Source organism: Komagataella phaffii, chromosome 2, assembly GCF_000027005.1.
Source record: "Komagataella phaffii GS115 chromosome 2, complete sequence".
Taxonomy (NCBI): Eukaryota; Fungi; Ascomycota; class Pichiomycetes; order Pichiales; family Pichiaceae; genus Komagataella; species Komagataella phaffii.
In genome coordinates this window covers 1,028,704-1,052,435 of record NC_012964.1, presented here as the reverse complement: position 1 = coordinate 1,052,435, position 23,732 = coordinate 1,028,704, and the positions used below count along the sequence as shown (strand labels likewise).

Below are 23,732 nucleotides of genomic sequence, written 5' to 3'. Positions count from 1 at the left end.
CAGATTGTTTTTTCTTCTTCTTCATTCTATCATTAATGAAACGCTCTTCCAATTTCTCTTTGTTTTTCTCGGTGTAGTTCATCAAGTTGGATAACTGATTGGAGCGGGATTTACTGAACGAAGGGGAATCTATTTTAGAGGCCAACTCATCTTTCATCAGTTTATTTTCATTATAATACGCGTCTCCATCAAAGATTCGAGTATTGCTATCATCATTGGACTGTGTGTTTGAAATTGAAGTGGTCTCTGACTCCGCTATATCGTTTAGGTCTTTGTGAACTCCCTCCTTTTTCTCTCCAATAGTGTCGTTGACGACACCAACGTCAAGATTTTCAAGGGCTCTTTTTTTCCTGAGGACACTCGATTCACCGGGGATGGGCAGTTTCACCTCAACCCAATCTTCTGTCTCATATGACTCCTCTTTTTGGTTCGTTTCAAAGTCGCTGTCTGATGAATATCCAAGGTCCATCACTCAACCTTGCATTACCTTACAGCTGTAGGTGAGTGCTCTGACAAAAACCGAAAGGAAATTAACTCCAGACCCTGCTCTATTTTTGGACTTCGCGTATGCGCGTTTCAAGATACCTTGGGGACCTGAAACCAACAGGTTGATTCTTTAACCCTTCTTCTGCCCCTCAGAGACAGTAGTTCTTTCTGAGCAAGATGTCTTATACGTCGGACAACAAAGAGAAAAGAAAATCATGGGCAGTGAAGCTTGATAACACGACTTTCGATATCATAGAGTCGCAGCTATTTGTCAACTTCAAGATCTCCACACTCCTGGCGTACCTGATGATGTGGCTCTTTATCATATTATCGATAGCATTTTTGGTGTCTGATATAGTCACTGCTTATAGGCTGATTAATTTAAACCGCTGGGCCATGAATATTGAGCCATTTATCTCTAAAGAGATCTGTCGGTGGATCTTTGTTGGCTGCATATTCGCAAGTCTTGCAATTCTCATTGCAAAATGGATATGGGCCTTCTTCCACCGATCTCAACGGATATGCGAAACATATATGAACAACATACTAAGAAATACGTACTCCATCAGGCATTACAGCTATTTTTGTGTGTACGACAAAATTGGTGCTGGTGGCTTTGTGAAAAGACTTACATTCTTCACCTTCTTTTCCATCAGAGATTGTTTGACGCTTTTGATTGCTGATTCTCCGAGACAGGTAATAAATGGAATCACATTATTCAAGTTCCTGAAATTGGAGACTGGAGACTTTTCCACAATTACGAAGGTAATTTCGAAGGTTGCAGAAGAAAACCGATACGCAGCTGTGACATTGGGTTTCATGACATTTTCATTCATTTTGTGGGTATTTTTTATGATCATGCTAGTAACAGCACTTCTTTCTTACATCCCTCTTAGGGTATACTGGTCAGGAAGAGGTTACAAGGATGGTTTAAAACAGTATTGTTCTTTAGAAGCCAACAGAGTGATTCATGACTTTGTAAGCAAAAGATTGCCCACCGAGCTAAACATGATCAAACTAGAGAACGAGAATCAAAACTTCTTACCAAAACTTCCTGACATTGACGATGATGATAACTACTACGACGAGGATGCCTACGAAGTTAATTCTCTATTGACTACTAGTGAACTAGAGGTTCCCAAACCAATTGGAACCAAGAACAGTCGATACATGTCTTACGAGAACCCCTATTTATATACTCACAGGAATTTCTCTGAGCAAGAGAGCAGTATCAACCTAAACGAATCCAATCCATATGATTCGAATTCGCAATCCAGGTCAGACTCTACTACCAGTTTTTTTGGAGAAACTGTTACAAAGAACTCGTACAGAGGAAGCGGATACACGTAACCCAAGATTTCACGATAATCTTTTTTACACATCGTTGCACCCTGAGCAATCACATCACAAAATCGTATTCTCAGACATAATATATATACAAGTATCAACTGCATTTTCAGGTAACCTTACAGGAATAATCCTACTTGCTGAGTTGCTTCTTTTCCTCGTACTCTCTTCTCAGGGCAGCCAAATCTTCGTCTTTAATTGGAGGAATAGGAATATTCTCAAAATCATCTTGCATCAAAAAGTTGTATGTGTAAAGGTACACACTTAGAGATATACCTCCCAGAATACCAAAAGCTCCCATATTCTTCCAGAAGTATGGTCTTCTAGCTCTCAACATTGCCGGAGACATCTGGTAGGTGTATTTGTTATAATATTTGTCGGGTTGTCTTGACGGTTAGTATTGGTCAAAACAGTGCAGGAAGCAGGAAGGTACTTACGCCATGATTGAAGGGACTCTGTTTAGGTTAGTATGCCAGGTTTTCTGGATTTGATACTGATCCCACTTGAAATATCGGGGAGTGCACACCCTTTGAGCTCTTCACTCGATGACGGGCCTGGGGCTGTTAGGATTGCCCGATTCGACCCTTCGATATTTCATTCGAGTATAATTTTTTTTTATTTCCTCCCCAAGAACACAATACAATATGATCGTAGACGAACAAGCTATGGAAATACCCCCCAAGGATGAGGAGGAGTTGGAATTGGAACGTCTTGTATTTGGTGATCTTGAAGGATTTGAAAAAGGGCTGAGAGATGTGGATTTCTTTGGAAGAGATGAGACTGAAGCAGACTCTGGTAATGAGCCTGAAGGTGATGATGTTAGTGAAGATGATGATTTTGAAAAATTACAAGACGATCAGTTATTCTTTGTTGACGAATCCAAAGGAGATGTTGGAGTGGACTACCACGGAGAATCTGGAAGTGAGGACAATACTGATTATTCCGAAGAAGAAAGCGATGCATGGGAAGATAGTGACGATCAAAATCTGAGAATATCCGTTGTGAAAGATGATAAACTCGAGAAACTGAGAAAACGTGAAAATGAATCTGTTTTATCCGGAAAGTCTTACATTTTCAGACTTAAATCGCAATTTGAAAAGATCCACCCAAGACCTGATTGGGCAGATGAAAGTGATTCTGAAGATAGTGATGGAACCGCAAGCCAGGAGGAAAATGAATTGGTCAAGAGTAATATGCTACTTGACATTCTTTCAAAACAATACCAGGTGGCTAGTAAAACTACAAAACTATTACCTCCAACTAACATCGATATTGATAGATTGAGAGATGCCAATGCGCAACGAGTAGCTCATTCTTCCATAAAAACTATTGCATTCCACCCAACCCACCCTCTTCTAGCCACTGGTGGAATGGATAGAACCATCAGAATATTCCAGTTGGACGGTAAGGTTAATAATTTCATCACTTCTATCCATTTGAAACAGTCTTCAATTCTCAGCCTTGAATTTCAGGATGACAAGTTGTTTGCTGGTGGAAGTAGGCCTTACATGTACAAATGGAATCTCCAGAACGAACGGGTTGAAAAAATAAACAAATTGTACGGGAACGAAAAGACTCAAAAGTCGTTTGGGCATTTTAAGCTATCATGTGATGGAAGATACATTGGACTGGCTGGTAACTCAGGTTGGGTGAACGTTCTCTCTACCACGAACGGGTTATGGTTGAGAGGATTCAAAATTGAAGATGAAGTGGTGGATATTGACTTCATGAAACAGAGTGACGATAATATACTAATAGCAGTCAATTCCGCAGGTGAAGTCTGGGAATGGAACGTCGATACCGGAAAGTTCTTGAATAAATGGTCCGACGATTCAGGAACCGGTATTACGCAAATAAAAGCCTGTGATAGGTGGTTGGCAGTTGGTAACAATGTTGGTATTGTAAACATTTACGACAGACGCAAATTGACCAACTCTACGACTCGCCCAAAGCCAATTGGAACTGTGGAGAATTTGGTAACTGCCATCACAGCCTTAGATTTCACTCCTGATGGCCAAGTGTTGTGCGTAACTTCTAACGCTGTGTCTGATGGATTAAGACTTGTCCACCTGCCCTCTTGTACAGTATTCCGAAACTGGCCCACCAGAACCACTCCATTGGGAACCGTTACCACGGTGAAATTCAGCCCTCGTGGTGAGACTCTGTGTGTCGGTAACACGGCAGGAAAAGTACGTATGTGGAGATTAAATCACTATTAGGTTGTTCATGTATAGATCGTTTGTCATAATAATAGCATTTAATGTTTGGTTACATAAGCAACATTCTCTTTTTCCATCGCGGATCATATGGTGGACGCGTGTCAAACAAAAAATCGTCTTCCCTTCTTACCTCAACTTCCACACAAGATGTCTAAGTTGTTGACTTTGTTGTTCCTATTGGTGGGAATCGCCAACGCCTTTCATTTCTACGTTGATACGGACGAAACAAAGTGTTTCTACGAAGAGTTGCCCAAGGACACCATTGCCGTTGGAAAATACGAGGTGTATGAGCTCAACTTGAACACAAGAGAGTATGAAAAAGTGAACAACTTGAAAGTCGAACTTACAGTGGAAGAGTTATTTCACAACAATCACAAGGTCGTCAACCAAAAGAATGAACCTATTGGCCAATTAACGTTTACCTCGCTTGATACCGGTGAACACAGATTTTGTCTGACTCCAAGACACACAGACTGGTCCAAGAGAGCCAGACACAGAGTCTTCTTTGACTTGGCTATTGGAGATGCTAAATCCTATGTTGATTCCAAGAAATCCTCCGAGTTTAATGAGTTGACTGCCAGAATCAATGAACTGAGTAAGAAATTGCAACACATCAGGGTCGAACAAGATTTATTCAGAGAAAGAGAAATGATTTTCAGAGATCAATCGGAATCTACCAATTCAAGAGCAGTTAAGTGGACTTTATTCCAGGTGGCCGTCCTCGTTGCCACAGGTGTTTGGCAACTGAGCTACTTGAAAGGATTTTTTGTTAAGCAAAAGGTTGTTTAGGCTTACATGCTCCCTGTTCATATGTGAGAGTTTATCCTAGGCACGTTCAAGCAATCTGGTGACACTGAAAGCGATGTAACTGTGTCTGCTTTACGCTCTCTTGCCCTACATTTCTTACGTAAGTAGATAAGTACTCAAACTGAAAAATTCGCTCTATGTATCATCTCCTGATTTTGGGGTCTCTGAAGTTTATTCTAAACTCGGAAATGTCAGTGGAGGAGCTCACTAGAGAACTTGAAAGAGTCAAGGAGGAAAATAGATCTCTCAGGAATAAACTGGCTGATAAAAAGGCCGAGGCCATCGAAATGGAGCCTTCGAACGGATACCCCTTATCTCTAGACGAGTACAGCAGATACGGGAGACAACTAATAGTACCAGAATTTCAAGGGGTTCAAGGACAGGTAAATTTGAAAAATAGCAAAGTATTGGTGATAGGAGCAGGTGGACTAGGTTGCCCAGCTTTGTTGTACTTATGTGCAGCCGGAGTAGGGAAGATAGGAATAGTCGACAATGATTACGTGGATAAGTCCAATCTGCATCGTCAGGTATTGCACACAACCAATCGTGTGGGCATGCTCAAATGTGAAAGCGCTAGGGTTTATTTAGAGAATTTGAATCCTAATACCGAAATTGAAACTTTCCCAATCCGATTGGACAATGATAATGTATTCGAGGTAATGTCAGGGTATGAATACGTCCTAGATTGCACTGATACCCCCCAGACGCGCTACTTGATCAATGACGGAGCCGTTCTGTGTGGACTGACAATTGTGTCTGGATCAGGACTGAAAACAGAGGGACAATTGAGCATTTTGAATTTTCAAAACCAGGGGCCTTGCTATAGGTGTTTCTATCCTAATCCTCCACCACCAAACTCAGTCACTTCTTGTAAAGATGGGGGAGTTATTGGGCCAGCAATAGGTATGGTTGGAATCATGATGGCCTACGAAGCTATCAAGCTTATCACCGGGTATTATACAATGGAAAACTTTTCACCATTCTTGACGATCTATTCTAGTTACCCAAAACAAAGTCTTCGAACATTCAAGATGAGAGGACGCAGTGAGAAGTGTGCGATATGCAATGGAACAATAACACGAAAAGCCATTGAATCCGGTGAAATCGACTACCAGGCGTTCTGCGGTACCATCCATTACAGGGTAATGGATCCAGAAAATGATAGAATCTCGGTGACTAAATACGATGAGCTAGTGTCAACAGACCACTCACTGATAGATGTGAGACCAAAGGAGCAATTCCAGATCTGTTCCTTGCCCAATTCGATTAATATTCCCATAGACCAACTGATGAAGAAAGAACTGAAAGATCTGTCACAATTCCAACGCGGGACCCCTAACTTCTTTATATGCCGATATGGCAATGACTCTCAATCAGCAGTGGAATTTTTCAGGACTCTTGGGATACCTTCGAAAGACATAATAGGAGGATTGAATTGCTGGTCAAATGAAATAGATTCCAGTATGCCAAAATATTAGATAATCCAAAATAATTCATCTTCAGACGAAGATCTAGATTTCCCACTATGTGAGATGTAAAACAGCTATCCAACCCCGCGCTTTTTTCGCGAATTTGGCGTGTGATGATGCTCCCCTTGGTTCCCTGCAACTAACATTGATAAGATATAATCTTATCAGCTTCGGTTCTACCCCTCTCCTGTGTTGCCATACAGCGTACAACCCTTGGAATCTATTAGTTCCATAGTTTAGCAACTCTTGATAAGCCATTTTCACAATAGCCATAATCATTGTTGATTTTTTAACTTCTGCCTGAATTATCGATCGATCAACCTCCAAAACGGCATTAGTGCGAATACTTGTTTACCGATTTACACTGTGGCTTGTAACGGTGATCAATGAAGGTAACGTTCAGTATGCCCGAAAAACCATCCAAAGCTTCCCGCAAGCAGTCGGACTCATCTCAGTTGTCTAAGGAAAGGTTTATGGGCCCTGAATCATTTTTTCCAGTGTCTTCTGCAGGCACGGGCAGCAGTCGAGAGCTTGCATTGATGGAAGATATTACCCCCAAACATTTGAACAGGTCACCGCCGTCCAAAAGTAAAGCAACAACATCCCTATCACAGACAAAGCTTTCTGAGCATAGGTCTGGCGGAAAACGGGCTAATAGCACCAATCTTTCAGGAGCAGATAGAGAAAAACTTAGGAGCAGGTTATCCAACACACTACTTGGATCTTCTAAGGACGTCAAAGACATCAATCCTCAGTTTGTAGACAAGAATTATCTGATAGAAGCTTCTCTGCAGGGGGACAATCCATACCTCTCCATTTTCAAGGATAACCAATCGATGGATAACTTCGATATCAAGTATATCACTTTGGATCAATACTACCTATTGATGACTTTTTTTACCACCAAGAAACTGCCACCGGCGGACAAAATGTTCCCTTGGTTGCACGGTATTCATCGTAATAATCGTGCTCAAATCGAGTTTATTCGTGCCGCAATGCATATGAGGTCATTGATCCCAAATTTTGAAGTCCCCAGAGATATACGAGATTACATTTTTTGTAGATCTGCTCCATGTGCTGGTGACATTATTGCAAATTCTGGCATGTTATTGAATTCCCTGGAACCACGAGAAATACTTACCGCATGGGAAGGGTCCTCTAAACTGGAACTAAAGATTTTCCTAAAAGGATTCCTCTCCAAAGTAAAGATGGATTCCTCTTTTTTATCTCTCATTATCGATGATTGCTACAAGTTAAAAGTACTTCCTTTATTTTTGGAACTGGATCCAGTGAATACAATTAGTTTGCGGAATGTAGGGATTCAATGTTCAAAAATAAGCCATATCTCTGACATATTTTGTTATTGTCTCAACGATGACCATTTACAGCCAAATTCTGAGAATTGTTCCTGCGAGTCTCTTGCTCGCTTAATACGCTTGGCTCAGATGTACAAGAAATCAACCTTACAAGACCTACAAGATTGCAGATATCGTTCGTATATCTTACCAAGGCTAGATATCAATGAACTCGACCAACAAAAGTTGATGGCATTAGTTCCTGTTGAAAGTTCTGATTCATTTCGAACTCCAGGCCACTTACTGTCCTCGTTTGATATTCTGAACTTCAATAACTGGGATGCCGATTATTTGTATAAAGAATCCCTTGAGTTGTCCAAGATGTCTGCAGCAACAGAGATAAAGAATGGCCTATGGCTCGGTAATCTTACTGATTTTCATAGTTTGCAAACGCTGAAGGCGCAAGATCAAGATTTTAATTACGAACAGGAGCATCTAAAGCACGGACAATTATTCCAGCCACATCCAAAATACTTTGATGAAAGGAATACCATTGTCTCCCTGACCTCCAATGAAATTTTATCTGTTGATGACGAATTTCATTTGATACCATTCCCAAGAGCTAATTGGCGCGTATTCATACATTGTAAAGATGGGAACAAATTTCCAACTCTAGAGCAATTAGAGATTTTGTTCGATGGACTTGACGAGAGTGAAGGGGAGGATATAGTTATTGACTTTCCCAATTCAGGCTCTGTAAGCATAGGTGATTGCTCCGAACAGGAACTTGTGGCTGTGGTTAATTTGTGCAAATATATTTATCTGAAAACACAGCTCACTGGAGCTCCAGCCTTGTTATTTTGTTCTGACGGATATACTGAAAGCTCTTTGTTAGTCGTAAGTTTACTCACTTATTTGGATATGGTTTCTGTTGACCAAACAATTATAAATCTTCACAAAGAATATTTCAGACCATGCTTCCTTTTTGAGTCTGACTACATATTTTTGAAGAAAGTGGAACCACTGTTAACGCACTTCTCTCCCAAGGGTATACCGATTGATTCAATTTCAAAGACAATGGTCACTGTTTCCTCGTTAGCAAGTATATTTTTGAAGTCAAGTAGTCTCAAACTGAATGACAACTTGATTACCAAAAATGTTTGCTTTAATTTGAAAGGTTCGTTACCCTCAAGAATTTTGCCCCACTTATACTTAGGATCTCTTAATCATGCTAACGACCTACCACTACTGAATGAACTAGGCATAACGAGAATAGTAGGAGTTGGAGAATGGGCTGAATGGATGACGTATATGCCGTATACACAACGAAAAACGCACTCAGGCTGTTCGATATTGTCTTTGTCTCATGGTGCACAAACACCCGACGGGATTCCCTCCATGATAAAGCAAATGCTGGCATTTGATATCAAAGATGATGGAGTTGGGACTTTGACCGAGACGATAAATGATGCTCTTGATTTTATTCAAGCCGCCTACGAACAAAACGAGAAAGTATTAGTTCACTGTCAAGTAGGTGTGTCCAGGTCTGCATCCCTGTGTATTGCTGAAGTTATGAAAAGATTAAACGTCAGTCTTCCTAGAGCATACCTTTACGTTAGAGTCAGAAGACTCAATGTTATCATCCAACCAAACTTAAGGCTCTTGTACGAGCTTTATACCTGGGAAGAAACATTTGTGGAAAGTCAAAATAGAGATCTCAACAGAGTTTTCAAAGGTGAAAGAGAAAGATGGTCTAGGGATAGATCGGAGAGTCTTGAATCTACCACTAGCTCAGTCGTTTCTAGAGTTTCACTTGCCACAACGGATCGAACCTCCATAGGCATGGGCTCAACGAGCTCGAGGAGAAGTTCTTTCAAACCTCAAAGTTTTAGAAGTGAGATGCTCCTTGTGGAAGAACAGGAGGAGCCAGATAACATCTCCACTTCGGTCGAGTCACCATTGGAAACTAATGATCATCATGGTGGAGTCATACTGGAAGCTTCCATAAGCTCTGAGGATGGAGATGTTGTCCAGATAAAGGATTATCCCATGCGCATCAAACGAAATGTACCCGATTACTTTTTACGAGAGACCAGCTGGCAGATATTATGTCGAGAGATACATTCTTTGAATAGTCCTTATATTCAGACCATTACCTGATTGTTTATTATTCTTAATCTAAGATAGCATATTTTTGCAAGTTTGCTGGAAGAACATCGTACAAATTTTTTTGCTGCAACCATTTTTTGCTGAAAATTCTGTCCGAATATTTGTGTGCAGAGTCAGCAAGGATAGTGACCACATTTGAGCCCTTGGGCAAAGTTTTAGCTACTTCTGCGGCGGCTACGACGTTCAAGGCACCAGTACCACCTATATAGATACCCTCTTCGTCCAACAGTCTGTACAGCATAACAATGGATTCTTCATCAGGAATTCTGATAGCATCGTCGATAATTTCTAGGTCAGGCTTCAAGTTGTCTGTGACTCTTCCCTGACCAATTCCCTCGGTGAAAGAACTTCCGGATCTATCCAGTTCTTTTCCGTTAGTCTTGATATAGGAGTACAATACCGATCCTGGTGGGTCTGCAAGCACGGACTTAACTTTGCCGTTAGAGATTTCCTTGAGGTATCGGGTTACTCCAGCGAGAGTGCCTCCGGTACCAGTTGAGCAAGTGAAACCATCAACCTTTCCATCAAGTTGTGCCCAGATTTCGGGACCAGTCGATTGGATATGAGCATTCCTGTTAGCAGTATTGTCAAATTGGTTGGTCCATACAGCATTATCCAAAGACTCTGCATGTCTCTTGGCCTGGTGGTTATAGTTCATTGGGTCGTCAAATGGCTTAACTGGGACTGGATAAACTTCAGCTCCAAGAAGCTTGAGCAGATCTATCTTTGAAGCTGCTTGGGTGTTGGGCATGTATATGACACATTTGTATCCTCTTGATCTACAGACATGGGCCAATCCAATCCCCGTGTTACCAGCAGTACCCTCAACTACTGTACCTCCAGCTTGAATCTGACCCTTGGCTTCCGCGTCTTGAATTATGTAAAGAGCTGCTCTATCCTTAACTGAACCACCTGGATTCATCCACTCTGCCTTCGCATATATGTTACGCTCCAACTGGTCAGACAATTTATTAAGCTTGATCAGAGGAGTGTTTCCAATAGCGTCCACGAATCCATTCTCTGCCACCAAGGGAACAAACGGCAGCTTGTTCGATTGAGTCCTCAGGGCGGAGCTGAAAAAACGAGGTGATGGACGGAGGAAAGCCAAGTTTCTGTTCATGATGCTGATGTATGAAGGGAACACTTTCTGATCTTGAAAGATAGGGCACCCAGCAGACGAGTTGATATCATTACACGTGACCGAAAAAATTTCCCCAGGAAATTATGTCGTATTTAAACTTTAGTATACAGTTAAGTGAAAAAGATTTATGTGAGTTGGGGGAGTATGCTTAGTCTTCCATGGATTCTCTATTCTTGGACTTTCTTTGCTTCTTAGCCTGAGGTTTGTAAACTTCTTGAGGAGCAAACGTGGATTCTCCAGCCAATGTCAATGGTTGAGCATCCTCCATCGTGATGGTGTCAGTTTGAACCTTGACCTCCAACGATCTCTTCGCAGGCTTAGGAATAAAGTGGGCAGAGCAGAGGGAGTCTAATCTATGGCTGAGTGTCTCATATAGCTGTGATATCTCATCATGTGCCTTCTCAAGTTCTTTGTTTGCAGTTGAATCGGGCTTGACATAATCTTCCTCGTACAACTCGGCAAGAGACTTGATAGATTTCTGTTCACTAACTTCAACTTTTTGAGAACTCTTGAACTTGGCAATATTAGTAGGTAATCTTTTTTGTAGTTCATCGAACTGATAGTTGGAAATTCTTTTCCTGATGAGATCTTCAATGGATTCGGTAACATCTTGCGTAATAACTGGGACTGGTTTGGAAGTTCTTTCAAAATCTAAGTCTTCTTCCAACAATGCATCGGCTTCTCTCGTTTTGACTGAAGCTTCACCGGTCAAGGTCCATTTCTTTTGGGCGATTTGCTCTTGTTCCAATTCGGCTATTTGTTTCTGTATTTCTCTTTGCTGTTTTTCAAAAGTGGACAGATTCTTCTCACCTGTTTCTGAGATCTCTTCATCTTCCGATAGATGGTCATCAAAAAGATCCTCCATCGTAGATGCAACTAGCTTGTCCATATGGTCCTCTTCGTTTAAATTTTCTTCTTCCTGCAAATCGAAGGTAACCTTTTTCTTTTTCTTTTCAGTCTTTGGTTTGAATCCTTTAGGATCAAAAAATTGGTTGTAGTACATTACTTCTTCGTTATCAGATTCTTCCGCAGCATTGTCAGACTCTCCAAAATAATCAATTTCTTCGTCGTCATCGTCATCGTTGGGTTTCTCCATAGCGATAACTTGTTGTTGAAACTGTTCCAGATCAAAAAATTCATCGTTTAATTCATCCTCCGCCTGTGCAAACTCTTCGGTGTGGGTATCGATAAACTCACTCTCATCGTCTGACGATTCGTTACTTTCTCTAGGAGCTGTCTTTGGTTCTTCAACATCATCTTCCGGTTTTTCTTCTTCGACTTCATTCAGCTCTTCGTTCAATACATCTAGAGCCTCGTTTTCGTTAGATCCCTCTTCCTCATCTTCGCCTTCGTCTTCATCTTCAATTTCATCTTCAACAATATCACTTTCAGATTCTTCGTTCTCTTCTTCAGCATTACTACTGCCCTCTTCTTCCAAGGACCCATCAACTTCCTCATTCGCTTGACCGGTCTTCTTCAATTCCGGAATTTTGTTGAACAAAACATCTTCTGTAACCCCATCAATGACAAGCTTGATCTGAGCCCAAACTTGAGAAGAGGCAAGGCCATCAATGTAAACCTCATCCAAAACAGAATTTTGCTTGGAAATGGGATCTATCAGTTGCTTGGCCTGTTTAAGTATGTCTTTGACCTCGACATTACTGAATACCTTAGAAGGATTTTCAACTAAATCTTCAAGCATCTCTATAGGGGACTTCAGTAAGAAAAAAAAATTTGAAGAAAATATCCAATCGATTATGTAAGACAAACACCCCGCGAAGATTTTGTAAGAATATTTTTGGCGTGAGCACGTTTTATGAGCACAGATCCCCTCGAACTTGCTACCAGGAACAGCTACTCCCAACTGAAATTCGTGAGACAAATTTCTCCCACCAACGGATTGCTACCGAGCTTTGCAAGGAACGCACAAAAGCCGACGAGTCGGGTGCATACGCCAAGAGATTCGGCTCACCCTTCGCAATAGACTCTTGGGAAGCAAACTTAAATTATTCATGGATTGTCAACGACAAATTAGAAGTATTCATGGAGCGTAGCACTACAACTCATACCCATCACGTAGAACATCAACTGCAGACGAACGCTTTGTAATCCACCTGTAATCGCTTCTTCTTGGAACATTATGCTGTCCCTAGCTGGCGCAGCGAAGAAATCTGGTCTTTCCCCATTTGGTAAATGCCGCATTGTGGGATCAGCACGAAACTTTTCATCATCCGCCACACAACTCATAGAGCCACAGACGATGCTACAATAATATATATGCCAAATCATCCCCGAAGCCATGTTTGCCATTTACACATTCAAATTTACGTAGACGAACAATACACTGCTTCTCTTCAGTGGTAGATTAGAGGAGGTCGGATTCAGAGTGGTGAAAAAAGGGTATTAATGTTAAACTTAATATCCACAATAAGTGGGTGGGCCTATGTTGTCACCTGGAGCTTAGGGTTTTGGCCACCCTTACTGGTTAACATAGCTACTAAAAGTGTCACTGGTCTTTCAATTGACTTTATTTATTTTAACTTTGTCGGCTACGTTGTTTATGTCATATACTACGCATCATTTCTCTACAATGACACGATCAGAAGTCAATTTTCCAAGAGATATACAAAACCACCATCCAGCGATTTCGAATCTCTACCATTGGTAAACACGAATGATTTAATATACGCTTTACATGGGCTTATTATCAACACATTGGTACTCTCCCAGGCATATTGCTGGGGCTACCGTAAAAATAGAAATCAAAAGTTATCAACACCTGCAAAACTGTTTTTCCTTGGCTGTTTGGTCTATGTTTGCATAATGGTTCTTTCGATAGAACTACACAGTGGTTTATGCCAGTGGCTGGACCTCTTGAACTCGTTGGGAATAATGAAAATCGGAATGAGCATCGGGAAGAACATCCCCCAAATATTGTACATTTATAAAAGAAAATCCACTAAAGGCTGGCCTATTCAAGTGATTTTCTTTGACTCTATTGGAGCATCTCTGTCTTTGATCCAACTAACTTCAGATGCTATAAGCTCCAAAAGTTTTGATATTATAGTCACTAATACTCCCAAGTTGGTGATAGCAATCGAAGTTTTGATCTGCAACTTGATCATGTTTACTCAACATTATTACTTCTACAGAGATGAACTACCTATAGACCAAAGGGAACCACAGGAATCAATGGACAGTATCATCGAATTAAGTCTAAAATCATATGGGTCAATCGATCATTTAGGACAATCAGATGCCGACAAGAATGAACCTTTCAGAGTCGAAGTACGAGACAGTTTTGATGTCGAAAGCTTGGCTTGGTTATCTGCTCCTGCTTAAGAATAACTCAACACAGTTTTAAATATTAGCACTCATCAATTCTATTTTTGCATTTTCTTGAATTTTGTATATTAAATGTATTGCCAGGGTTACTAGACTGCCCAAGACCCATTCTTCACCTTTCTCTAGTAAAACCCAAGGGCCGGCCACTAGTACAATCAATCCGCATTTATAGGCACTGTATCATGTGTACTAATAACCATCTATAATGAAAATAAAATAAAAGTGTCCCCAAACCTATTATTGCACTCCAATCACTGACAACTCCAAAGTCCAAACTCTTCTAATGTGAACTTTAATTTCCACCGTTGAAATGGGATTTCCATTGCTGTCTTTCAAATTAAGTCTTGAGAGATCGGTTTTGATCATTTCACTGGCCCACCAACATTTACGAGCTGGCTTCCTCCAAAATAGCAGAAGTTTTGTGGCTGTAGTGTTTTCTTTGGCCTTTTTTCGGGAGTTACGGTATTGCAATGTGTTGAATTTAGATTTCTTGGTGTTGGTAGTATCTTCAGGGCTGTCTGGCTTCAATCGCACCAATGCTAGGGAGAACACAACTGTCTTATCAGGTTCTAAAGACCGGTGGCCCCAGCAACCGTCAGCAACGAATCCCGATGAGCACAGCATATCCGCAAGGTGCTGCTCAGCAGGACCCAAAGTCTTATTCTGTTGATGGCCAAGACCCTTAAATATGTGTGCCTCATTGACTAGTGAATGTCCAACTTCTATTTTGACTTGAATCATCTGTTCTTTGCTCATTCCTTGGACGGGCGGGATACAATAGTAGTCGAGATCCTCACGAAGAACGATAACTGAAGGCTTGCTCTGCAACAGGTCGGCACCATCTTCGATCACTAGCCTTTCGTCGTGGACTCTATTGATATCGGAGGCTGCTGCTTCGTTGAAAGTATCCACTATATAGTTGAAGCACTCTGGTGAGAAATTTACGTACACAACATCCTCCTCTGTAAGGTTTGTGATGACATTTCCTTCGATATCTACAAACACTCCGTTGGGAAACAAACACAGTAGAATGCTTTCTGGTAGTGCCATCAGTTCATCTCTGGTAATGGTTGCGCTAGTTCCGCGTATGTTGAGCCGGATCTCAGTGTTATAGTCATCGTCAAACTGCTGTGCTTCACTGGACAGATGGCTATCAGACCTGTTCTCTTCAACTTGAGTGATGACGCTATTCATTATGATTGGCTACCTGCACCAATTCGTCCTTTAATCTGAGGAAAATAAACCTCGGGAGATACTTTATGGCTTGTACTGAATTTGAGGTTGTCACTTTGTTTTCTGTGTTTGGCACCTTTAAGGTAGTGTGCAATACAATTTAATTTGAATTTCATTCCTGATTACGAGAAAGAAGAAACGAGATAACCGCCCACAGGAACAGTGCGTGAGTTGAAGCAGAGGTACGTTCCAGAAAAGCTTCCGCCTCGTTCCCCACCTATTTTCATTGTCTTCTTTCTTCCTCAAGTCTTGACTGCTTCAGAAGATGACAACCGCGGAAGAAGACCCTAAGCGAGAGAAACTCCAGCGGGAGGGCATCAACGATGACGACGATGACATATGGGGAGATGAGGAATTGCATGAGGCCACAACGGAAGATAATTATGGTCTAGAGACTCCCGTGAAAGAACATGTGAATACCAGTGCGTTAAGAAGGAAACATGCCAAGGCGGGATACTTAGACGGGATAGGGGCAGCTGAAAATCATGGATTGCAAGATGCCTTTGATGAAGGTTACCCCATAGGTGCTTCGATTGGTACTAGAATTGGCCAGATTATAGGAACTTTATATTCCAAGAGCAACACTGAACTACTGGATAAAGCAAGGGCAGAATTACAAATATCAAAAGTATTGGATTCCAAATACTTTGACGGCAATGTTAATCTCGTCGATGATTCATTATTAACTAAGTGGGAAGGTCATAGCATCAACCTGACCGACTCGAAAAAGAACAATAAGGACTAGCATTCTCTTTACCAGAAAGAACACCAACCGATATAATGTTGGCATAGATTTTCCACAGATGTTGCCTGTTGGATCAGCTTATCAACCTGGTTGGTAACATCTAATTCATGGGCTCTCTTGAAATCATTTCCTGTTAGTTTGTCGGTGATTCTCTTCAGGACAAATGCAGCTCTAGCGTTTCTCATCTGCTGGTTGTATTCAGACTCGATTTCTGAAGCTTCTTTTTCTGACACTTCTCCTCTGGCTAGAAGCTCAGATGGCGATATGGCGTTCAATTTGAGTCCACTAGATTCGGCTAGTTCGTCTATCGGGAAATCAAATCCCCAGTTGATCAACGGATCATATGCAAATGCCTCCAAGATGGCCATTAACGACTCTTTGTTTTCACGCAATACCCTCATGACGTTTTCACAAGTGATGCGGAAACTTCCTTCGATACCACTTACTTCCATAGCATAACTAATCATTCTTGTCAACCTGAAAGGCACCTTCTCAGGGAATTTCTCTCTCAAAATTGCAGCTTCAAAACAATCTCCAAAATCGATATGGATCACCTTACCAGTGATACGGTCCATCATCAAATTGCTTGGATGCCTGTCACCCAAACCGAGTATATAACCAACCATAGACATTACGGCCAAAGATCTGGTATAAGTGGTCCTTCTGTCCAACCATGCCTCTGACGAACGACTTTTCAGCCAAAGAACTTTGTATAAGTCCTGACCCCTGGTGTTGTCTAATGCATAAGTAAATACTTCTACCTTTTGAAGCAAGGTAAGGTTCTCGTAATCTGGGGCCATTTGTAACATGATACGATGTTCAATATTCAGTAAGATCTTTCTTGGTTCACGGTAATCACGGATTAGCACATGGAAAGTATCGGAATTGGGTACCCATCCTAAGAGCCCTGAACTTGGTGACAATGGAATTGCTGGGTATTGTTGAATGTCTAAATGCCTCTTGAAACATTCAGCGTCATTGACTAATAATGTATTTACCAATCCAAACAGCTGCATAACTAAACTGTCTTGCCTTATGTCTTCATGGCCCTTTAGCACATACTGGTATCCCTTACCATCACTTCCTCTAATGTTCATTTTTCTTGGTCTTTGTTTTGAGTTAATCACGCTAAATGTAGAATCAAAGCTTTGAATACAGATGATAGGTTGGCCAGCTGAGTAAGTACCTGGTACCGCTAGCTCTAAGTCATGCGCAGCAAGTAATTTTGGCGACACGTATTGAAGTTCTAAAGTCTTCAATTGAGGAAGTTGTCTGTTGATACGGCGGAAAACATTGTAGTAGATATCCCAAGCTTGATTCAAGTTGGCAATATCTTTCGTATTTCGGTAATTGAGCACCCAGTTGAATGCATCGTTCAATTCACGGCCAAAAGCATTTTGGAACGAAATCTCACGCAATGTCTCAGGACCCTTGTCTAGCAATTTGTGCAACGGTTCCAATACTAAAAACATCTTCTCAGTATTATGTTCTCCAAAGAATAATCTTGAAGCATCCTCAAGACCTTCGTACCAAAGTTCATACCATAGCACTGCAACTCTGATCAACTCTTCACTGACCAATTCAGATTGCTCAACCAACGTTGGACTGTGAATACGCATCTTTTCAATAATGGTTAATGCAGCCTGTTTCCTCAACTCACTGTTAGACTTTACAGCAACTGCCAAGGGGTATACCAAAGCCTGAGGGTGTGCCTTTCCGAGATCAGTCAGTAAGTTCAGTAAAGATCGGCTCATAACTTCATTGGGCTGATGGATACGAGATATCAGCTGAGGAATAACCTGAAGCCAAGTGTCAATTTTAACCATTGAGAATCCTTCCAGCATAGCGTGAGCAGCTTCAGTAATACCTCCAAAGCTAAACCACAGCGTCAAAAGACGTAAAGTGTCTTGTAGCGGATTTAGTTCAGATAGAGAGATAGAATGGAAGAATCCCTTGATTGCAGGAATAACATAATGCTGTAGCATATCTGGCTTAACTTCATCCGGTGTATGACTTGATCTAGCACTACTAGATACATCAGCTATACCATCATGAGTGGACTGATGAGCGGAGATAACTTGAAAGTTGGCCAAAGCCCAATTATGCCACGCCTTGTACCAATTACTATCAAAGTGAGTCGCCAAAAGGTACGATCCAAGAATACTTCCAGTTGCCTCCTCGTTTCTCCAATTAGGATTGAGTGTAACCTTCCATTCACCTTGCTTCAAGTAGCATCTTGCTAAAAGCTTGGTGTATTCTTCAACATGTTTTGCAGCACCAGGAACTTCTGTCGGCAAAGGTTGAGTAATTGCTTCATTCTCGTTCAAACCCAGGTCTCTTGAGAGTTTAGACGTGAAGTCTATCAAATGACTCAGTGCAGCTCTCTGTTGACCTGAAGCCCACATATACTTCAACTGGGCATAGACTACTTGTGGAGGGGCACGAGATGGCCTTGGGTTATCAGAGTCTCCTTCATCTAACAAAGAATTTAATGATTTTTCTGCTAAACCCAGCCTTCCACTCTTTCGGCACAAGTTTGCAAATTTGATCCACATTTCCATGTCTTGTTTGGGCTTTACAACCAATGCACGAACTTTAAGCATTCGCTGCCATATATCAACATTCCTTTGACATCCAAGTAATCGTTTGGTCCAAGTCTGCCTCATCATAGCCCTCTTTTCTGAACCTTGTGGATAACACTTGTACCTAATAATTTCTTCCAGTTCAGCCAACATTTGAACACGAACAACGACACTATAAGCTCTATTGTAAGATTCACTTACCAGAGCTGTCATTTCAGTTATCAACAAGTCTCTGGCTCTTAGTATTTGGGTTGAAGCGCCCTCAAAGTTGTTTCGATGAAGACATAAAACTGCATTGAAGAATGCTTTATCTGGAGACTCATGCTTCATGATACCAATATACGTGTCCATTCGGTCCCATTGACCAAGACCCCAAGAAGCTGCTGCGGCTAGCGGTGCAATAGCTCTTCGGATTTCAGTAGATGAATTTAGCCATTTGTCCTGCGCTAGCTCAGACAACTGCTCCCATTCACCCAAAGCATGTAAAGATCTCATTTTACCCATTGTTATGTCCATAGAGTCGGGATCTTCCTTTTCTCTTTCATTATAAGCGTTTAATGCATCGTCCCATCTTTGAAGCTTTTCATACCATGTTTCTTTCAATTGTAAATCATGGTGCTGTTGTGCTTGCTTCAGAATACCGATAGCAGCATCAGACTGTTGTAACTGGTTGTTTATACTGATCAAAGATTCAATAGTAGGGGTGGAGGGTTCTTGAATAAACTCCAACTCTTTGTAATGCAAAGCTTTTGCGTAAGCATGACATCTCTTGGCATATTGCCCAAGAGTTGGGACCCTGATTGGTAAAGGCTTATCATCACGTTCCATGAATTCGACTACGTTCAGTAGCTGCTGATGAATCTCAGGAGGATTCTGCACCGCAGATAGAGCAATTCCAAAAGCCTGAATCAAGTCATTTTTGTTTTGAGGTGACAACTCGTTCCAACAACTGGCAAAACTGACATTGAAGAGATCTTTAGCGAGTGGAGTATAATCACTAGCCAGGGTTGAACAAGCCCGAAGTGCGTGAGATGGTGACTCTCTCAAAAGCTCCAAACTTAGACGCATAATCCACTCAACCCAATCCACTTTAGTCCTACATTGACTTGCATCCCAAGATTGTCGCAAAGCTTGTTGATTTAATGTCAGCTTGTTGGAGGAAGGTTCGATTTCCATTGCTTCAGTTCTAAGAGATTCATGCTCAGGTCCTATTATCAAGTTCTGGGGTAGTTTTTGGCCATTCAAGAGTTTTTCCATTAATTGCTCATAAACAGGGAACTTCCATTTATGTTGAACTAAGATCTTATTAATCAATGGAATGAATACTAAAAAGTTTTCTCTCATTTGAAGTAGCATAATGGAAATCGTATTCATAATTGTCTTTTTTAGTTCATCGCTTGAATTTGTTTCTAATGCTCTTAACAGAGGATGGATAATTCTTGAAGATAAATCATTGAGATGAACAGTACTTGCTAGCTTTCCAATAGTCTCGATGGAAGCTTTTCGCAGTCTATAAGGAGAGAAGTCAAACAATGAAACGATCTGTGGAATGACAAGATGTACGTATAGATCTATATTGGATCCAAGAACCACGAAAGTGTTCAACACAGCTAGAGAAGCTTCTCTCTCAGGCGAAGTATCCGTTTCCAAAACTTCCAGCATCAAAGGAAGAATCTCCGTTAAATATAGTTTGAACTCTCCGTCCATAGCAGAAGAGATAATTTGGATTAACCCTAATATGGTCACTGTCAAATTTGGAGTAGCAAAATACTTTTTAATTAAAACAAAAATGTCCTTCAGATACGGTCTGACATGTTGCTTGACAATGTTGATAAGCTTCCCAAGTTGATTGAAGTAAAATTCTAGTCTTACATCTGGATAATTCATCATTACGTGAATAAAGCCTGGAATGACATGGTTTAGAAAAGGAATACATTTCGTATTCAACGTTTGGTAGATGTAGATCACCGCTTGAGCCACTGCCGTGTGATGATTGACTAGAGAACTATCTTTTAATATCTTCATCAAAGTAGTTATTACAACAGTAGGGTAGAACTCCTCATTAGAAGGGGACATGCCTTGCATTAGCAGCGAGACGTCTATTGGCGGAGCATTTTGTTCTGTGATTTGCTCCATAGGCAATGAACTCTTAATCTTCCAATCAACTTCCCTGTGCTTGTATGGGTCCAGTGCTCCTAGAACTCCTAGAAGCCTAACTGTTTCTCTTCGTACCATCTGTGAGCTTTCTGATTTTAAAATGCTCACCAACATTCCGAGTAGCTGAGGGTAATCTAATAGTGGATCAATTACATAACCCGAAGAACTAGCCAACTGACCAAGGGCACGAAGTGCGGTATCTCTCTTGTAACCAGCACTCTGATCCTGAAATGTATCCAAGAATATCGGCATCATTTCGTGGATAAAAGGCTTCATGTCTTCTCCAGACACTACAGCCAACTCACCAATAGCTTGAATCGCATTTATTGATGCGCCTGATGATTGGTCTTTCGCCTTTGGGATCAACACATCTAAAATTTGCTTCACGTATGGCTTAGTCACGTCCTTGGAGTGAGAAATCAGTGTAGACAAAATAGCAGCCGTTTCCTCCCTTCTTTTGGAACTCCCGTCATACTCTAAAGTTGTCAACAGTTGCATCAAAAGTTTTCTTAATGACGGAACAATGTAAGCAGGATTTATAGCAGATAACCGACCTATTATTTTAATTGCTGCCTTCCTGATCTCGAAGTTGCCATCGTTTGTTGCCACAAACAATAGTTTTGCGTTATCAGCCTGGGAAAGTTGAGGGTCAAAGTTTTCTCCGAGTACCTTTAGAACTTCCAGCCTTATTTCCGCAACAGGATCCGTAATGCAAATGACTAGTAGTTTCCCCAAAACCTCATTGACAGCCTTCAAAGAACTTTCACTAGTTTGATAGCAAATAGAATCCTTCATGAACAAAGCACATGTCGTTAGGGCGGCTCTTTTTCTCACTTCAATATTGTCATGATCGACATAAGTCATGACTGAAAAGCGGGTAAAATCTGTGAGATTATAGTCGGCAAAGTGAAAGCAGCTGAGCACTTTCAATGCTTGTATGATAACTGTTACATCTGGATCCTCGTCAAGGTCTCGAAGATTCTGTTCATAGCCGCTTTCAGTAGAGTATCCAGTATATGCTTTCTCATAAATTAAAGTGCCACCATCTCGTTGTAACATCTGTTGTCTATATTCTTGCGCTAAAGACGTATTCATTTGTCTTTTATAGCCCTGAGATCCAGGATGCTTATATTCATAACCGCTCAAACAAAGCGTCACTATCTTAATCAAGCGCTCGTTTATAGCAGGCTCTAGTGCTGGCAGTTTTTCTATCAGGACTTGTAAAGTTTGAATCATGTTGTCGTTGATAGAGCATTTGAAAATGCGATTCAGAGTGTGATAATTATTGATATACTTTGTCATGCAGGAGCCTAAAGCCAAGGCAAGTTTTTCCAAGCAATAGAAACAAGCTGGTTCAATTTCACGTCTCGCTTTGACAGATCTTACAGCCAAAGCTTCGTCAATATTAGTCAATATACCCTCCAGATAGTCAACAATACGGTTTTTGACTTCGGTTGCAATGTCACCGATTGCTACAAAAATGAAATCTCTGTCTCGTGGTATTTTGAGCTGAGTGAAGTAGTACAGTAACACTCTGTGAAGATGTTTCTCCACAAAATTTGCACGATTAAAATGCGCAAGTTTTGGAATTATACTGGAGAACTCTCTTCTTATAATTACATTCTTGTGGTCTTTAAGTTTGTTTAGGTTATCATATAGTTCATCAATTTTGTCTGACAGCAGACTAGTACCTTTGATAACCAATTCCCGATAGCAAAGCAATGAACCATGGATAACTTCAACAGCCGTGCTACTAATGGTGGTGCTACTAGTTGGCGTTGCCTTAAAACATTGACTGGCTTCAGTGTAAAGAGCACTAAACCAAAATTGAGCCATTTGACTATCCCTTTCGTATACAATCGAGAGACAGTATCTCATTGCGATGGCAGCATCTTCTCTTATTATCAGCTTGGAATCTCTTAATGCGATCCATATGTTCTCCAAAATCTTGTGAACGTAATTATAGATTGAGGTGGACAAGTTATAAGATAAAGAAGTGATGATCAACACTGCTGCGTGTCTATATTCTTGTTTGTTATCAGGGTTGAGCCATTCAATAGCCCGTGGCATGTAAAATTCTACCAGTGGTCCAGCCAATGCACTGCCTGGGATAGCAAGTTTCCCCAACGTCCTGGTAGCACTATACATCACTTCTAAATCAGAGGATGGAATCAATTTGTCCAAATACGTTTTCAGAACCGTCCTCTTAATTTTTCGGTCTTCTGTGTTAGAATTAGAAGAAGCCACCAAATCGTCATTGCCATCAGCATTGAGATCAAGTAATGCATTGATAGCTTCAACGCCTCCTAATTTTTCCCAGTTATTCTTGCTTTCTATCAGATCACTGATACGCTTGTAGACGTCTGAGTTATACCTCTTAACCTGCTCACTAGGAGTAAACTCTCGAGAAACGGAAAGAAGGTGTTCCTTCAGATTCCTCGCAGAGAGCAATCGCCGCTGAGGATTGCGGGATCGAAGACCATTAAATACTTGGTCCAATGTGTACAACTCTGCTTGTGTCATAGGGATACAGCAGAGGACGCTTTATGGAGGAACTGTTGATAGAGAGAGGCCGGCGAGATAGATAGAGATCATTCCTGTGTTTGGTACACTACTTCCAGTTGGTGACAACCTTACGACCAGGAGAAGTCAAGTAATAAAAACGGCAAACAGCGTCTCCCAGGTTGTTTTCTAAGGCCAAAGAGTTAATATGTAAAGTGGATTCAATACTAAAATG

At 41.1% G+C, this 23,732-nt stretch overlaps 12 protein-coding genes across 12 annotated transcripts; 7 read left to right on the top strand and 5 right to left on the bottom strand.

The window, feature by feature from the left end:
* Window positions 1–663: 663 nt before the first annotated feature.
* On the top strand, window positions 664–1,836 carry PAS_chr2-1_0566 (Vacuolar protein of unknown function; the record flags this gene model as incomplete). Its single annotated transcript, XM_002491437.1, has 1 exon — window positions 664–1,836. One exon carries the CDS (start codon window positions 664–666, stop codon window positions 1,834–1,836), a length of 1,173 nt encoding a protein of 390 aa, XP_002491482.1.
* Window positions 1,837–1,966: 130 nt separating this feature from the next.
* PAS_chr2-1_0565 (uncharacterized protein) lies at window positions 1,967–2,275 on the bottom strand (the record flags this gene model as incomplete). The annotated part of the gene is made up of 2 exons (XM_002491436.1): window positions 1,967–2,219; window positions 2,271–2,275. The coding sequence occupies 2 exons, from the start codon at window positions 2,273–2,275 to the stop codon at window positions 1,967–1,969; spliced, it is 258 nt and encodes an 85-aa protein (XP_002491481.1).
* A 202-nt stretch (window positions 2,276–2,477) lies between these two features.
* On the top strand, window positions 2,478–4,052 carry PAS_chr2-1_0863 (uncharacterized protein; the record flags this gene model as incomplete). Its single annotated transcript, XM_002491435.1, has 1 exon — window positions 2,478–4,052. One exon carries the CDS (start codon window positions 2,478–2,480, stop codon window positions 4,050–4,052), a length of 1,575 nt encoding a protein of 524 aa, XP_002491480.1.
* Window positions 4,053–4,139: 87 nt separating this feature from the next.
* PAS_chr2-1_0564 (putative U3 snoRNP protein involved in maturation of pre-18S rRNA) lies at window positions 4,140–4,841 on the top strand (the record flags this gene model as incomplete). Its single annotated transcript, XM_002491434.1, has 1 exon — window positions 4,140–4,841. The coding sequence occupies one exon, from the start codon at window positions 4,140–4,142 to the stop codon at window positions 4,839–4,841; it is 702 nt and encodes a 233-aa protein (XP_002491479.1).
* A 155-nt stretch (window positions 4,842–4,996) lies between these two features.
* Window positions 4,997–6,337, top strand: PAS_chr2-1_0563 (Protein that activates Urm1p before its conjugation to proteins (urmylation); the record flags this gene model as incomplete). Its single annotated transcript, XM_002491433.1, has 1 exon — window positions 4,997–6,337. One exon carries the CDS (start codon window positions 4,997–4,999, stop codon window positions 6,335–6,337), a length of 1,341 nt encoding a protein of 446 aa, XP_002491478.1.
* A 377-nt stretch (window positions 6,338–6,714) lies between these two features.
* PAS_chr2-1_0562 (uncharacterized protein) lies at window positions 6,715–9,783 on the top strand (the record flags this gene model as incomplete). Its single annotated transcript, XM_002491432.1, has 1 exon — window positions 6,715–9,783. The coding sequence occupies one exon, from the start codon at window positions 6,715–6,717 to the stop codon at window positions 9,781–9,783; it is 3,069 nt and encodes a 1,022-aa protein (XP_002491477.1).
* A 13-nt stretch (window positions 9,784–9,796) lies between these two features.
* Window positions 9,797–10,912, bottom strand: PAS_chr2-1_0862 (uncharacterized protein; the record flags this gene model as incomplete). The annotated part of the gene is made up of 1 exon (XM_002491431.1): window positions 9,797–10,912. The coding sequence occupies one exon, from the start codon at window positions 10,910–10,912 to the stop codon at window positions 9,797–9,799; it is 1,116 nt and encodes a 371-aa protein (XP_002491476.1).
* A 169-nt stretch (window positions 10,913–11,081) lies between these two features.
* PAS_chr2-1_0861 (uncharacterized protein) lies at window positions 11,082–12,635 on the bottom strand (the record flags this gene model as incomplete). Its single annotated transcript, XM_002491430.1, has 1 exon — window positions 11,082–12,635. The coding sequence occupies one exon, from the start codon at window positions 12,633–12,635 to the stop codon at window positions 11,082–11,084; it is 1,554 nt and encodes a 517-aa protein (XP_002491475.1).
* A 704-nt stretch (window positions 12,636–13,339) lies between these two features.
* On the top strand, window positions 13,340–14,275 carry PAS_chr2-1_0560 (uncharacterized protein; the record flags this gene model as incomplete). The annotated part of the gene is made up of 1 exon (XM_002491429.1): window positions 13,340–14,275. One exon carries the CDS (start codon window positions 13,340–13,342, stop codon window positions 14,273–14,275), a length of 936 nt encoding a protein of 311 aa, XP_002491474.1.
* A 240-nt stretch (window positions 14,276–14,515) lies between these two features.
* On the bottom strand, window positions 14,516–15,472 carry PAS_chr2-1_0559 (Protein required, with binding partner Psr1p, for full activation of the general stress response; the record flags this gene model as incomplete). Its single annotated transcript, XM_002491428.1, has 1 exon — window positions 14,516–15,472. One exon carries the CDS (start codon window positions 15,470–15,472, stop codon window positions 14,516–14,518), a length of 957 nt encoding a protein of 318 aa, XP_002491473.1.
* Window positions 15,473–15,776: 304 nt separating this feature from the next.
* Window positions 15,777–16,256, top strand: PAS_chr2-1_0558 (Hypothetical protein; the record flags this gene model as incomplete). Its single annotated transcript, XM_002491427.1, has 1 exon — window positions 15,777–16,256. The coding sequence occupies one exon, from the start codon at window positions 15,777–15,779 to the stop codon at window positions 16,254–16,256; it is 480 nt and encodes a 159-aa protein (XP_002491472.1).
* An 8-nt stretch (window positions 16,257–16,264) lies between these two features.
* PAS_chr2-1_0557 (PIK-related protein kinase and rapamycin target) lies at window positions 16,265–23,518 on the bottom strand (the record flags this gene model as incomplete). Its single annotated transcript, XM_002491426.1, has 1 exon — window positions 16,265–23,518. The coding sequence occupies one exon, from the start codon at window positions 23,516–23,518 to the stop codon at window positions 16,265–16,267; it is 7,254 nt and encodes a 2,417-aa protein (XP_002491471.1).
* Window positions 23,519–23,732: the final 214 nt, after the last annotated feature.